General features: G+C 39.6%; 1 protein-coding gene across 1 annotated transcript in view; it reads right to left on the bottom strand.

Moving 5' to 3' along the window:
• The window catches only part of VIPR2 (vasoactive intestinal peptide receptor 2), a 961,249-nt gene that overhangs the window by 59,849 nt on the left and 884,708 nt on the right, over positions 1-16,692 (bottom strand). The window contains exons 10-12 of the mRNA XM_085631945.1: positions 14,009-14,100; positions 4,332-4,461; positions 4,205-4,246 (exon numbers count right to left, since the gene is read on the bottom strand). Of these exons, the coding sequence (XP_085488071.1) occupies positions 4,205-4,246; positions 4,332-4,461; positions 14,009-14,100 (264 nt within the window). The remainder of the gene's footprint in view (positions 1-4,204; positions 4,247-4,331; positions 4,462-14,008; positions 14,101-16,692) is intronic.

The following is a 16,692-nucleotide window of genomic DNA, read 5'->3' as shown; positions in this document are numbered from 1 at the left end:
CATAGGCAATACCGTGAAATAAAAGGGGTTTACTAAAATCAATGTTACATATGGGTTAACGTATTTGCAAAAGAATTAATAAAAATAAATAAACAGTAATCTATGATGCTTGACTTGGTTCTGAGGCATACATTTGTTGAGAGCTTTTTCCTTGCATTGAGCAGACCTCGCACCTGCCAATTCCTAAATCTCTGATGAAAGTTAAATTAGATTATGAGAACATCTTTTGGGTGGTCACTCCAAAGTTACCCTAGCAGCAGGGTCGATTGTGCCAATTCTCATGATGTGAAAGGTCATCATGGTTTATGAGGGCTAATGACTTTTCATTATTTGCTGATCCTTAACCAGACTATATTTAAATTAGTTTATCTACTGCACAAATATTTCAAAGGAATTGCCCAGTATAAAAACATCACTATTTACTCTCTATGCTTGTACATTGCGATTCAATGGTCTGAGACGGCTGGTGATTCCACAAGCATAACTAAGGCACTCATTACAAGCGGCTAATAAATTGCGGCCATTGTACAAACACCTCTTTGCATAGAGTTTGCATTTATAAACTAGTAAGAGTTCAACTCCTAAAGTTACATTTTGCTTTGTAAAAACCTGCCTAAGTATAACAGGTAATAAATACCTAGTAAGCTCTGAGACATGTTGGGTAGTAGCACACTCTGTGTGTTATTCCTCATTCAGATGGGGCACTTGTAATAGGAGGGGTTTTAGCGGGCTGATAAATAACGTTTCCCTTCAGGCCACTGGTAATGAAGCCTCAAGATAAAAAGAAGTATAGAGCTTTTTTGTTTTAAGTTTTAGACTTTGGGAATCTCTGTCCAAGGGCATTATGGGTAAACCACCAGTATTGTGCTCTAAGAAAGCAATACAATCTTTCATCATCAATCAGTGATGAATATCCTTCATTGAGTAGGCTCATGTCATATTTAATTTTTCACTTTTATTGGCTTAAGTTACAAGTCACCTACAGACAGCTTAGTAAGTGGTCTGGACCATACAAATAGATCCATTTCATAAATATAATGCCCTTGTGATGCCTATGTGCTGTTGTAGCAAATGAAGACGACAGATGATGAGGTTTGGTCACCTAACCTGCATTCTAGAATCTTTTTTGCACAGTTCTGGAAGGCACATTTCCTATCAATCACCTCATATAATACAGACAGAAATGCCAGCCAACCATGGGAGCATTTGTTGTAAGCTGATGCAATTCTATATGAAACCATACCAAAAACCATGCAAAAGATGACCAGCAACTGGCCACAGTACAAAGAGTCAACCGCGAAGAAGCAAAACCAGCACAATGCCAGAAAAGTGAGCCATGTTTTCAAAGAAAACACAACATAAGTGTATCTAGGATGAAGCCTGTGATAAAAGAAATCTGATCATTCTCAATGTGAAGAAACCAGCAAGTATGCTTTGAGTCAGAGAATAAGGAGTCAAGGGCTGACTAAAACACAATGTTTTAGAAGAGTGCAAAGAATAACAGAAATATGATTCTCTGATCAGAACTGTTGTACGGCCATGTGAAGTAAAAAAGGAAATTGCTCTCAAGCCATCTGACGGATATGCAAAATTCTCAACATACTCACAGTCAATTACAGGACAGTTGAACAAATAAAGACTTATAGAGAAACATGAAACCGTGGCTACACATTTTGGGTTTGGCCTACCGAATCCCACATTTATCACCTCTTAGCAATGAGAGCATGGAATATAATCACTAGAGATAAGACTGGTATAGGAAAATAATCAGATGTGGTAGCAAGCGAACCTCAAAATTCCCCAGCCCCTCAAAAATAATTTGTAAGTCTTCTGCCATAAGATGCAGAATCTCTTTAGTGCTAGAAGTTCACTTTGAGCTGAACAGGAACATTTTATCTTTTGCTTTTCTTTTTACTTCTTATTTCTGCTTTTTTTCTTCTTGCTTTTTACTCTTGATTTGACTAATGTCATTTCATGTAATGTTTGTACTGATTCATCGAAAGGATGTTGCCAACAGCTTCTATTATATAAACTCTGAGGCACCTGCAATTAATTCTATTTACTGAGCTTCAAAGGGACAATAGTTTGAATTTTAAGAGCACTTTCTACATTATAGATGACGTTCAGCTATTTCTATTAGATGATGCTTTTGGCATTGCAATGGTGCACCAAAAATAGAGCATCAGGATAATTGGAGTTGTCTTATGATATTACGTTTGGAGTTGTAATGTCCCTTTGTAGAAATAATAGAGATGCCATGTAGGACCATCTCAAGAAGAGGGTAGCTGTGGCTCTTTGCCCCATATACTATGCTTAGATTCCCATTAATGTATTACACTTATTTACATAATTAAACGCAGGCTTGAACCATTCCTTTGTGATACAGCTATCTCTGCAAAAGCACTAGGGGCTCCTAATAATGTTGTTTCGATTTCCCCAGCATACTTGTTTACTAAAATTAAATGTTGCTTCTTGCACGGGGAACCAATACAAGCCCCACAGTTTATCTGATATGACTGAGGTCATGCACCGTGCACTACTGCAAGACAATTCCACATTGTCCTTCAACAAACTCCAATATCTTTTTTATCTGCCAAAAAGTAATACATGGAATGTCTGCAAATTTGTCAAGGGTTCCAACCACTTCTATCTTTGAAGTTGCTAATTTAATGATACATTTCTTAGTTCTACTGACCGCTCCTCTACTCCACATGCCATCCTGAAATACAATGTGCATTTGGATCAATGGTTTTTCAAGCCTCCAAGAAATAAAACCATAGTGCTGTTAGCATCAGATCAATTTATAAGAAGGTCCCCCTTTTAGGAGTCGGGAACACCGCAGAGCAACGGTTGTTTAGGCTACCCAAATTCACAATGAAACACTTGTTACAGTTTCAGAGTGACCCTTTATCAGATCACCATAACCCAGCAGTCCTCTGTCCGCCATTAGCGCTTCCCGTGATGGAAACATTAGATACAGAATAAGTCTCAAACACACCTGGAGGATTGCAGCAATAAATCACATACGGCCCCAGGATTTAATATCTAAAGAAATGAATCAGAGGCACACACTCATATACACAAACAAATGCACATCCGGCCCAAGGACGTGATACAAGAACAGCCGGGTGGTTGCATTCATCAGGAAAGGCCCAAGCAATGCCCAATAGTAAGCATCAACCTAGATAACCCACACAACACACCTGGCTACCAGGACCACCCCAGAATGTGACCTCCAGTTGGTATTTATGGCCCCTTCTATCACAGTGGGATCAGGAATCTAAACACGAAATTTATGGCCCACTATACCAGTATTTCCTGCCAAAAATGGGAGTGGTTTCTCTTTATTGCACCCGTTGTGCAGTATGAAGCATGCCATGTACCTAATGCAAGTTGAATTCAAACATGCAACTGTAAGAGATGTGGCTGCTATTCCCAGCTGTTATTTTTTAATTAAACATAAACTGCTCCTGATTGCCAACCCACACTATTCTCCTTCTTGATAGTCAGAACCTGCTTCAACCTTGAGAAAAAGAATTCGGAAGATCCTGTCAGATGAAACCTGAGAGAACTATCTTAAACTGATTCCAGTGATTAGCCATGCACGTGATACAGTTTTCACTAATTAATATATGCTGTTGAGGATGTCTAAATTGAAATTAACAAATATCCTATCCTCCTGGAGATGTAGTTGTGAAAAATCTTTGCTTTCTCAAAAGATATACATTTCTTATACATTGCAAGATTTCTGAGAAGATGTCTGTGCAGGTGTTCCCAGATCCTAGGCAGGAACATAATTATGAACCCACCCATGAACTTGTTCAATCGAGTTTTATCTGCCATATCGCTTTCATACTTTGAAAGAATTGGAAATCTGCACTGAAAGTTTATGTTGGCAATTGCTTAATATTGAGGTCATCTAGCTGAAAATCAACAATTGTTCTACTAAATATGAAATACGTCCCTTCTCTTTGTGCCCTTTTGAGGGGCTGTAATTCATATTTTGTATTTATATATTATTGTTATTACTCATGTGTAAGTGTTACACATGTATATTTGTTGTCATAACATAGTTAGTGACATTATGTTTGATTGTTAAGACTCTTAGGAAACCTTGTTTCAATGTTTTGTTGTGCTAGTGTTCTCACACACTTTAAAAGGCTTGTTTGTAGAAAGAAACATAACTGGGGAGGAAATAGCTTACCTCGCTGTTCAAAAAGCAGTAGAGCACTGCAACAACCAGCCCCTGCATGAAGAGATTTTCATTAGTAAAAAGTAAAAACAATGAACCATTATAATCAGTTCTTGAAAAAAGTTAGTATTTTAGTTACCTGGAAAGATCCTATGCACAATTCAAACCATATCTGATATACACTGAAATTGGGGATTGGTAGTACAGCAAACACTATGTAGTGGACTCCAAATAGGGGAATCAAAAGCAGTGTTGATTTTGCAAGTCTCCTGGAAAATGAGAAGATAAAATACAGTTTTAGTCCGAGGGTGCTGTACGCCATTTGTGAAGCAAAGTGTAATAACTATATATATTTCAAATCGTAATACCTTGTAAATGAAAGGCACCATCTTTTGATAAATGATCCTTAGGAAATTTGAGGAAATGCATGTGAAACCATATATAGTTATAGCTAATTGATTAACACCTTATCATTAAGATCAACAGGCCACAGGATGCATCAACAACACAGTATTATGTTTTAGCTGTATCCATGCTTACACATGCACCGTTTTCTAGAGACACCATGTCTAAGAAAATACCTGGAACTTTCAGCACATTTTTTCTAATCACACACAATGCCCAGTGACATTGATACTTTTTTATTTTCTAAAAGTGTAGATTGTTATGACTTTTTTTCTAGGCCCTCAGTGAAAGGAAGAGTGAATGAAGTGATCAAGTAGAAATCCTGCCCACAATTGACTTTTTACCACCTCCCACAGTGGTATTTTTGGGGCTGATTAACAAAAGCACTTATGAGAAGTAGTATTACAGGAGTACTCATTTACATACGTGTACAGGACTTTATTAGTCAAATCTCCAACTCCTTATCAATAAAAGTGCAAATAGAACATAGTTCTTTCAGTTTGTACTAACTGTACATGAAAATTCCTGGACTTTTCAAATTTTGCTCCCAATTTAGATGTTTTGGCCCAGTTCAGAAAGGAACATAAATCTACAGGGGTACTAATGTAGATATTTCAATGTGCTTTTGTGAATATAGTCCATAATTTTTCTAGTAGACCAAATATGTGCACAAAAACGAATCCCCAAGTCAACGCAGTTTATTTTTTATGAAGCACAAGGATGAGCACAAGGTTTTCCCTGAGAAAAATGGGTGGCTAATAAACAGTTAAGAAATTAAATGTGAGAAAGCAAAAGACACACAATTGATGGACGGAATGCAGAACAAATCAAAACATTCACCCCCAGTCAAGAGATCTGGGTTAAATCCATCATTCTTTTGCTCACCATGCCACCCCAGTTTAGACCTGGCCATATGTAAATCAGTCTTGAACCTGTGCCTCATGGGAACAGTCCAGCCCGAACTTCCAAGCCCTAAGTTGGCAGGGTATGCCCAGACTTGAGTCCCTTGCTCACTTTGCCACTGGATTCAAGCTAGCTTGGCTGATGAGGGCTGTTAGCCCGAAACTGGTCCCAGGATGCTTGTTTCCAGTCCAGGAAAGGCGTGGCTTGGCAGTTTAGTCTGGACTGTTCCCATGAAGCACAGGGTCAAGACTGATTTGCATATAGCTGTGTCTGAACTGGGGTGGCAAAGTGAGCTAAAGAACGATGATGGATTCAACCCAGATCTGTGACTGGGGGTGAGTGTTTGCAATGTTCAGCACTCCGTCCATCATCTTCTTGTGTTTGATTTGTTTGCCCTAAGTTGGCTGGGTATGCCCAGTGGTGGGTCCCTTGCTCACTTTGCCACTGGATCCAAGCTAGCTTGGCTGATGAGGGCTGTTAGCCCGAAACCTGTCCCAGGATGCTTGTTTCTGTTCCAGAGAAGACAGGGCTTGGCAGTTCGGTCTGGACTGTTCCCATGAGGCACAGGGTCAAGACTGATTTGCATATAGCTGTGTCTGAACTGGGGTGGCACTGGCAAAGTGAGCTAAAGAACGATGATGGATTTAACTCAGATCTGTGACTGGGGGTGAGTGTTTGCAATGTTCAGCACTCCGTCCATCATCTCCTTGTGTTTGATAAGAGATTAAATGTGGCTAGTATACAAAGGCAAAAAAGAAAATACTTTAAATGAGCTCACAAAAATTCTACACCTTCATATCTTAAGCAAAAATGCCTGATTCACAAAAGTAAACTTACACTTTTGTTAAAGTTTATGTGCGTTTGCTATTCACAAAGGAAATTACAAGTAGTATCCTTACGAGTGTGAAGTCTCAGCACATAAATAGAAAAGCCTGTCCTGTGTGTTGACAGTGAAAAACCATCAATCGGTACCATCCAGGAACAGTAGTTTGACTTTAAAACCAACCAAAATAAAGGCATTGCTGTGCCAGTATAAAATCTGGCACTGACTGAACTGTGGAACTGCACACTAACACTGCCACACAGTAAAGCAAATCGAGAAGTCTATGTGCAAAACACAACCTAGTGTCATGATTTAATTTGCCATAATTTGATTACACACCACAAGGACACAAGCATTGGAGATGACAGCAAGTGTATCGTAATAGACACAAGACTGATGCCACATAAACAAAGGGGCATATTTACAACGAGGCGATAAAAAATTATCGGCCGAAATGCGGTGATAATTTTATCGCTATATTAGCAAGGCCACGCTAACGCGTGGAACCTTGCTTTAGCGTGGGGATGTCTAACGCCCAGCTTTGCATCTCTAATGAGATGCAAAGTGGGCGTGCCTGACCTGACATGATAGGAGAAATGTCGCTAAGCGACATTTCTCCTATCATCAAGCCCCACGCTATGAAGCATAGCGTCAGGAAAAGTAGCGATAACACCTGTTATCGCTACTTTCCTAACACCTGCTTCAGGACTGACTTAGCCATGGTATCCTATGGAAGATGGATATCATGGCTAAGTTTGTGAGTCCCTATCAACTACCTAATGTGAGATCATCGCTGGGTTTCCAGCGATAATATCACGTTAGCCAGTTAGCGCTAGGATTTTTATCGCTGATGAGATAAGCGTTGCTAATAGCACGCTATCTCAGCGATAAAAATCGGCGCTAGCCGGCGATAATTATCTGAGCGCTAAGTGCGCTCAGCGATAATTATCGCCGGTTGTTGTTGATATGCCCCAAAGAGAGTAATAAGATATATTCACATGAAAAATTTGAACCATGCTAAATGGGGGCAAGAAAATGGAACGGATGGTCTTGGGCAATGTGCAGTATTTAGTGTATTTAGAAGGCGGTGTGTGACGGTTCTTTCCTGGAGACACACACACATTTGCCTTATATCTAATAACAGGTCTGCATTCTCCATGTGAACGATAACATTTTCCAAGATAGCAGTTAAATAAAAATACACCAATGGAAAGATTCAAAGTTCTTCATGAGAAAAGGTCATCTAGGAAAGTTGCCAGCATTGCTCGGTTATAAGAGGGCAATTGTGAAAAGAGAGTCTTCACAATGTTTCTAGTAGCAATGTTATCTAGGTTAAGATGGTCATGCTGTCTTATTTTAGAACACTGATTCTGATTCCAGTGAGATTCCACCTGTTGCAGTGTCTTCATGAAGGCCAACCTGTCCCCTGGTGAGCAGTACATCAGCTTGTAGAGTGTTCCAACCTGTCAATACCTGTTGCAGTATCTTTATGTTTGCTTTTAACCTGTTCATTACAGCCAGTATTTGTGGAGGATCCATGCATGCAATTGGAGACACCACACTTTACTGGGAATCTACAGCCTGCCAGCACCTCAATCCTCACCTTCTGATGGCTGCTGTAATTTCTCCACTGGTTGTGTGCATTCACTTGTGTACACCGCCTGTTACTGGAATCACTTCCTTCTGTATATTTGTGCACCACGTCATTGCATGTGTATATCTCCAAAAGTATAATAGAGACATTTAGAGATTATTGTCATAACATCAGGTTTGTTTGCTCTTGTTCTGTGTAGCCACAGCCAAGCTTTTAGTTTGCATGATTCTTACTGGACTAAACTTCTTCAGTAGGGTGTGTCTACCAATTGCAATACTTTATTGCTATAGCATGGTCTTGAGAGTGATTTACTTAAATCTGATTACCAATTTATGCATTGACAACCAATTAATGGGCCTCATTGGGTAGCTGACAGTTGGGCATCCTGTTCTTCATCCCTCACTATGACAGAGAAGGTTCCATCGGAGGATTATCGCCTTTGAGGTGAAGTTTTGAGCTTGAGTAAAATCCTACTCAGGCCCAGTAGGGGTGTTGAGATCAAGGTCATAAGAGTAAAAGCTTCCCACGCTAACACAACCTACTTGTGCCATCCCTCCTCACCTGCTTTAAATAAATACATAGCTATTCTACTGTAATATTCTAGGTGTGTAATGCTTTCAGTATTTATTTATTGGGGATTCCTGTTGTGATTTTCCACTGTTTTTGCTGACTTTCGAAAATCACCTGCCCATCAAATAAAGAGACACATAATAGTGGGTGCCAGAGTTTACAGGACATGATGCTTTTAGTGAAGTATATTTTACAACATTCATATTTCATTTAAGGGAGGAATATTTTTGGATATATAAGGTTCAACCATTGGCTGTGTGTGCAATGAACTGATTGTAGGCTCTGATAATCACAGCCTTTATGTGTTTTTCATAGGTCGATCCATCTCACTAACATTCTGTCACTCTCTCTTACACTCACTGACTCCCACTCCATCTCAGCCAAACTATCTTCAATGATTACTGCCTCCTACACTCCCACTCTCTTAAGATTCGGTGGGGTTTACAGGACTATTAATGGTATTCTCAAGACACCATTTGAGTCCTACTGCCTAACAATCACTGAGGTCTCCTTGCACAACACTTTAGTACTTGACATAGACAATAGAGAACCGATCCTCTTTTTCACAGTGGAGGAGCTGCCTGTTTAGACACTAGTCCAGCCCACATTAAGCAAACCAAGTCACCCCAATCAAATTTACAGCTGCACAGACAGAAGCATAGAATTATTTGTAGAACCATCTTCAGAATTAACATACACTAACCTGTTTCCGAATAAAAAAAAACTTTAGGCCACATTTAGGGGATTGTGGACAGAGGCATGACAAAATGTCTTTACTCCTTTTACAGAGCAGCTACATAGATAGAAGAACATAATTATTTGTGGAAACATTTTCAGTATTTACATACACTAGCCTGTGCCCGCAAAACCCCAAAAAAAACTTTAGGCAAAATTTAGGGGATTGTGTACATAGGCATGACAAGAGTTTCATACTCCTTTTACAGAGCATCAGGATTGCAGGTCTTCTGAATATACACAGCTGGTGCTGGGACAAACTCTTGCAAGGAAATGTGACCTAATTTGTTAGCAGTTTCTAATGCTCAAGAGAAAATGTTCCACAAAGATACAACAAAGAAGACAACCAGCTCATTTTCGTAAATAAGAGTAGTAGAGCACACCAAACTAAGATCGTTATTTCCAAGTAGGAAATTGCTATTTAGGAAATTATAACTAAGGACGGATATGGGCATAAGGTTCCCCGTAATGCGCAAAACTAGTGGTGCACATGTAGAGCACACATATACCCTAGGGGCATGTGTGGGCTCTATTGCACTTTGAAAAAGGCATCTTGGAGTGCTTTTTTTAAAATTGCACATGGTTACCGTTGACTTTGAGTTGATGGTAATTGCAATTCCTACAAGCTCATTTTGTATTTAGGAAATGCTTTGTACATGTGCTAAGAAATCGCAAATAGGAAATTCCCATTTGCGAATTCCTACTTAGGGAATCACACAATGCAATTTCTACTGGGTAGAAATTGCATTTTACGATTCCATAAAGGCCTTTGTACATAGGAAAAGGTTGTTTCACATTTGTTAATGGGCCGAAATTACGATTAGGCCCATTAAGTGATGCGAAAGACCTTTGTACATCTGGCCAATACTTTCTTAACATAAGGATAACTATAAGTATAACTATAGGTGCTGAATTTCTATGGTTTTGTGTGGGTAAAATGTCAACCTAACTATAAAATCCTTGTAACCTTTGTTTTTTTCAGTGAATATATATATACACACACGTAAATATTTAATTATAAATATATATATATATATATATATGTATATATATATATATATATATAACAATCATAAATAAAACATTGACTAGATGACATAGAAATGACTGAAAAATAAAAACTGCTAACACAAAGTAAATATATATTAGAGAAACACTTGTGCTCTATGTTTAGACTACACTAGTCATAAATGTAAAGGAATCTGTCCCAAAATAGTTTGTAGACATCATCCATACTAGTTTATAACTGAATGAACTTTTCTAAATTATGAATCTTACTGACATTTTCATGCTAAATAATGCATCATTTATTTTGATTTCATGTAGACACGTTATGGGGAGGGTTAAAACTTGATGATCTGTTAAAATGTGTTTGGAGAGCTGCAGAAGTTCTACAATGAGGATATTTAGCAGAACCCTGAAACTGTTGCACAAAGAACCTGCCAGTTTGATCCAGTGCAGCTCTGGTATCTGGAGAATGATACAGAGCAACCCACTAGCTCTAAATCGACACTAAAAACAATCTAATGATTCAAATCTAATCTCTGGTGTGAACTGTGAAAATTGAAATGTAAGTTTAGAAGGGTTTTGCAAAACTAGACTTTGATCTATTGAGAACTGTATCTAATTAAAGTGATTGGAACAAGATTCTAGTGAAGGGAAGAGTGATTAAATGTGCCTTTGACATGAGACAGGGCATTCAGGACATTCTTTGAACACACCTGTTAAACATTTATATGCAAAGCAGGTAAAATAAAGTATTGAAAATTAAAATGTCATGTAGGAGAATGTATGCTAACTTTTGATTTTTACCCTTAAAAAGTACCTGCAGCAACCATGAACTATAGCAAGGCCAGGCTTGTCTCACACTTTTGTAGGGGCCACAGCAACATTTCTTGCTCAGCCCTCTTAGGTTTGCAATCCAAGGATAATCTAGAAAATAACATTTTCGAGGAGCAAAGAGAAAACAAAGTATTTGGCACCAACTAGTTGCAAGGCCTTTAGGGCCGGAGTGGGAACAGCGACCAGCCCTGGCAGATTGGTGCTCAACTGGCCCTGGGAGAGGGGGGTGGGGGGTGCTAGTAAAAGACACCACTCCCACTTTTTTTACAGGGGGCTAATATTGATAGGCTTCCAGTGACAAAACTGGCCCCCACAGCCACAAAATTGCCCCCGAACCCTTCGGCCCACCGGGGAAACGCCGGGTACCCGGTACGGCCAGTCCAGCCCTGATGGCCATGATAACTTCATTGTGACGGAACAAGTGAGGCCATCTTTTTATTTTATTATTTGAGTATATTCTGTAACAGGAGTGATTTCCTCTTGTGACGGTCCTGAGAGCCACTAAAATATATGTAGAAAAATGTATTAGTGTTAATAGCACATGCAGTTTGAGGCGAGATTCTCTTAAGCAAAGAAGGGATATTAACAACTCATTTTATATAGCATAGATTGATATAGACTGGATATAATGCAATGCATAAGACAAATGCTGCATATTTTCTAACATTTACAAATACCTTTTCCGATGTTTTTGTAATGTGCTGAACTGTTATCAAACAATAAATAGACATTTTTGGATGTATTTATTATCTAATATGATTCACAAGCAAATTTTATTGTAATGTTTATAGGCCACGATTATACCTAATATCAACTCAAAAAAGTGACATTTAAAAATTCCATGCGCCTTCTTTATGTAATTTCCCCTTTGTTAGCACTGGCAGAAACAGAATGCTTCTTCCAGTAGTTGTGCAGACTCATATCAGAAGAGTATGGCGTGGACAAGTTGGTGTCCCTTATCCACAACCCCCTCACTAGCTTTCGGTGGTATAGTTCCCATTTACATAGTGTTATTGTCCCCAATGGATCTCAGTTGAAAAGAGACTCACCGTGTACAATTGAACTGTTCCCCCTGGTGTTTCATCAGAGGAACAAAGAACCAGAGGAGTCAGGGCTTGCACTCCCAACATAAGACCAGCTCTTTGCTGTTCTACACATAAGTGGTGTTGGTGAGTAGCGGCTGGTGTCAGGAAAATGTGGTGAGGCAGCGCGGGCAGCAACTTGGGGGAGCTGTAACAATTTTTTTTTAATGTAAGCGTGCCTGCCAGTCTTCTGCTTGCAACTCTGCTTGCCGGTCTTCTGCTCCTCTGGACACAGGCTGTAGCTCCCAGCCTCCCCTATGGCCAATCCAGACACTGCTCTCACACCCATGAGAGAAGTGTTGGGATTGGGCGGAGCAGGCTTGTTTTGCACTCCATCGGGAGCTGGGAGGCTGTGCCTACTGGTCTCTCCACCCAGCAACACAGCTGGGTTGGAAAGGTCAGTGTGTATGATGGTTTGGCCGTTCTAAGATGGCCGGCCAAACCGTCATGCCCACTGACAGCAGTGCCCCAACTTATCCTCCCACTGCTGCAGTGTTGTGGACCCACCCCCCCAAGAGAAATAAAAGGATTTGTATTTAGATCATTTTATTTTTTGTTTGCCTCTGCGGGCAGTGCGGCGCCGCTCCTCTGCCATAGCAAAGGAGCCGCTGATGATGATTGTTCCAGAAACACAGGAGAGTTTAGGTGGTTTTGGGCTTCAATGAAAATCAAGAGACAGATTCCAAATCACCTACCAGCAAGAGTGGGATTGAATGGAAATCCACAGCAAAACTGACAGAATTCACAACCTGGGGAGATACAGAAGGTCCAATGACTCATTTTACCCGCTGAGCAGGCATAGAGGGATTGATTGTGGTCCGGAAAGAAAGGAAATACTGCACATAGGCAGTATTATTTTGAATTTTTGGGCTAGCATTGTTCATTTGTGAACTTCAGTGCGGGCCTTTGATTGTTGGAAGCACTGATTAACAATAAAGGGAAGTGGGCAATGGGCTGGTGATGACATCTTATGGATCCACAGCTTGATATCTGACAGCTATGTCCTCTGTTGTTCATCGGGGTGCTATTGGGGAATTGGGGTCTTAGTGGGCGTTTGGAGGGTTAATTAGAGTGTGATTCACAATAGGGACTTGGTGATGTCAAGCCTCAGCTGGTGGGGATCCTGAATATCTGTGACATTTTACAGAGGCAAGTTCCTGGTAGTTCAGTTCATTAGCTGTCAGAAGCCCCAGTGTTGGCTGTAGTAAATGGGCATCCTGCATTGTACTGTGGACAAGAGGATGTTACAGTCTAGAGGGCGGTGGTCCTATGTTTGATAAGAACGTTGTTAAGTGGAACCTGAGCAGTCACACTGCATAATACTGTCCAATGTTGTGTATTTGTACAATGGTGGCTAACTGGGAGCAGATGCTCGTCCATTCATACAGTAGTGGTTGAGAGGAAGCTAGGTACTTTTGGACTCTTACAAAATATTGGATATGGGAGGCCCTGCACCATTGTAGTTGATGGAAATGGATTGTACCACAACAATAATATTGAATGCCATCTCACCATACCGGCTGGTTAGGCCAATTGTAGTCTGTACTTTCTGATAGGCAGAGGACTTCTGCACAGTAGTGTCTGATGTATCCTTTCTCTGCACAATACTGCCTGACTTTGGCTTGTTCCGACAGGTTTAGCATCACACCTTTAGAGACACTTTCACAATGCAAATATCAAAAGAGAGTGGCATATAATGCTATCATTGTACCCACAAGCACAATTCCTGTATAAATGTCATCTGCAATGGTCTCTTTCCTCTGCCAAAGATAAGTAAACAACTTTTTTATTATTAGTTTAATTGTATAAGTTGTGTTACATGGAAAACATATTTAGTTCATATACACCGTAATAGTACTTACTTATATTGTGATTGCTCATTGCCTCCAATATCTGGTGATGTCAGTTTTTGGAGCAAAATTCTTATGATATTGATAAAGAGGAAGAAATTTACCTGTGAAAATGCAAATTATTTACTTTAAACTATTGATACAATCCATAAAAGGTATAATATTGAAATCATTTTGTTAACATGTTCTCAGAGCTTATTAAAACAACCTTTTTTCCTGTTTTGTAACGTAAACTAAGTTGATGGCAGGTTGGTCTGTGGAATACAAGCACTTTAAATCGATCCTAGATCTTTAAGGCAGAGTCTAAGTTTTTCAATGAAAAAAAACGGACCAGAAAACATAGTTTTGCTGCTTTCTATATGGTGAAATTGTTAGCGTTCCATACAAATCTAAAAAATTCACAATTTGAACAGTTCACAGAATTGCCAAACAGATTATCACAAAACATCACATCACAACTCTCACGTTTCCAAACACTGTGGGCCCGATTCACAAAGGTATACTTACACTTTTGTGTAAGTTTACTATTTTTAGGTGTCACAAAGGTAAACCGTCTAATCCTATTACATTGTGACAGGTGGTAGTGGTCCAATAATTTGTGAAGGCTGCTTTTTTCAAGTTTTTTTAGACAAAGATGTCCTTCAATACAGAACCACAGTACTAATATTTTGAATGTTTCTATATGTCAAATATATGTTAAAGCGCACAATTTGTCACAATGTATTCTAAATATTTTTATGAGAACTGGAACCGCAGAACCTTAATTAGTTTTTAACCTGGGCTTCAGAAAAGGTCTGCCCATACTAATCTTCTACAGTAATGTTCAGCAGTGGTAAAAGAGGGACTCCTCTACCCTCTAATGTTATGTAATCAATACAAGACCCACAAGGGAGCTGAAAAATGTTGAATATCTTAAATGTGGAACCAATGAAAAAACACCGAAGCAGCACACAAGCAAGACTGTGGATGGATCAGGATTGCAAGTCTGGCAACTTAAAAAATGTCCCACTCCAAATACCGTGCTCACATTCTTGAATTGTGGTACTAACTTTCCACTGAATATTAGCATCTGATGCACTGGGGTATAATGCTAATGATAAATCGAGTGGAATTTACCCCATATAAGTTTAGAATTTAAAGAAAGTGAATCTCGATATTCATTTTTCTCTATTTGGCATCTGAGAACACAAAGCCGAAGTCCTCTGCCCACCTTGAACACATTTTTCATGCTTTACAAACGTCATATTTTTCAAACACCATATTGGTACTGAGGGGGATATTTACTAAGATTTGGAGTATTCAATCCTGTGGTGAAAAAAAAACTACTGTGTCAATTTACTTATCATTCTAAAAGTCTGCAAGTGCTGTATTGTTTCTTCTTATTTTAGCATTAATAAGAGCTTTGAAAAAGCCCTAATTACATGGGGACGAAACATGTCAGCTGAATTTTTTTCAACGTAGAGGGATATTGAATCTTATAGCCTTATAGCCTGCTGTTGAGGGCTATACCAGTTGTTAAAGGCCCTGAAAGCGAGTACCTTTCCTTTACAAAACCTACGCTAGACTCAGGCACGCACTCTAGCACCTTGGCACTAAGCTCTGTGCAGGCGCATGGCAGCTGAATTCGTGTTTAGGAAAACAATGGTTCTGGTGTGGCCAAAAGGTCCATTAGAAAGTGACCCTGTTGGGGGCACTATGGTTAGAATTTAAGGTATAGGTTAATATTTATAGGGAGCGGTAAGTAATATACAGGGACATGTAGGTCAGTTTATGACTGTTGTTTATTTGCAAAACAATAGTATTCAGGTGCTCAGACAGGTAAGTGGCAATAAGCGTGTCGTGAAAAGTAAGGGTGATTTTAAAACAAAGACATTGCATTGACTACAATAATGGGAGCTCCTCAAAAGATTTTTACAGAGTGTAAGGAGTCTCTGTTGTAGTGAGTCGATGGCGATTCGATCTCAACTACTCGAGATCATTTGTAGGACATACAGAAGGTGAGCAAGCTGAATCTTGCTGGGACCGGCAAATAAGCAACTGTCATAAACTGACCTACATGTCCCTGTATATTACTTACCACTCCCTATAAACATTAACCTATACCTTCAATTCTAACCATAGTGCCCCCCACAGGGTCACTTCCTAATGGGCCTCTTGGCCACACCAGAACCATTGATTTCTTAAACGTCATACCACATTAGGTTCACATATTGAGGCACCCTAGTTTCTCTTTATTACTGGCAGCTGAAATCCACGCCGGCATAAGGGAGAGGGAAGGAGAGTGCCATATCTCTGTGAATATGGAACTCTGCTGCTCTCTCCCTGTCTTGCAATGTAGCACAGCCTCTTTGGGAGCTGCGCTGTGTTCTGTGACAGTTTTCAGAATCTGGGCGTAGATTTGATATATATATGGAACTACTATGTGTATTATTCATGATTCTTACTGAGATTTTAATTGAACAAAAAATGTGTTACCCTTGTTGGGTGCAATCTGAGTTAAAATAGTTTTTGTGTTGGTGGTCCACGGGACACACATTTTAAGATAATTTTACGAGTAGAGGGATCTTTAGATTGGCACTACTGAACTATACCTATATATTTACCATTCAAGCAAAATTTTATTATTGAGACAGGTGGGCAAAGCCTGAGAGGACTCCAATGCTACTCAGAAGAAGCAGGGGCTGAAGAAGAGCTTC

This window comes from Triturus cristatus, chromosome 10 (assembly GCF_964204655.1).
Source record: "Triturus cristatus chromosome 10, aTriCri1.1, whole genome shotgun sequence".
In the NCBI taxonomy this organism is placed as follows: domain Eukaryota; kingdom Metazoa; phylum Chordata; class Amphibia; order Caudata; family Salamandridae; genus Triturus; species Triturus cristatus.
This window is presented reverse-complemented; position numbering and strand designations above follow the sequence as displayed.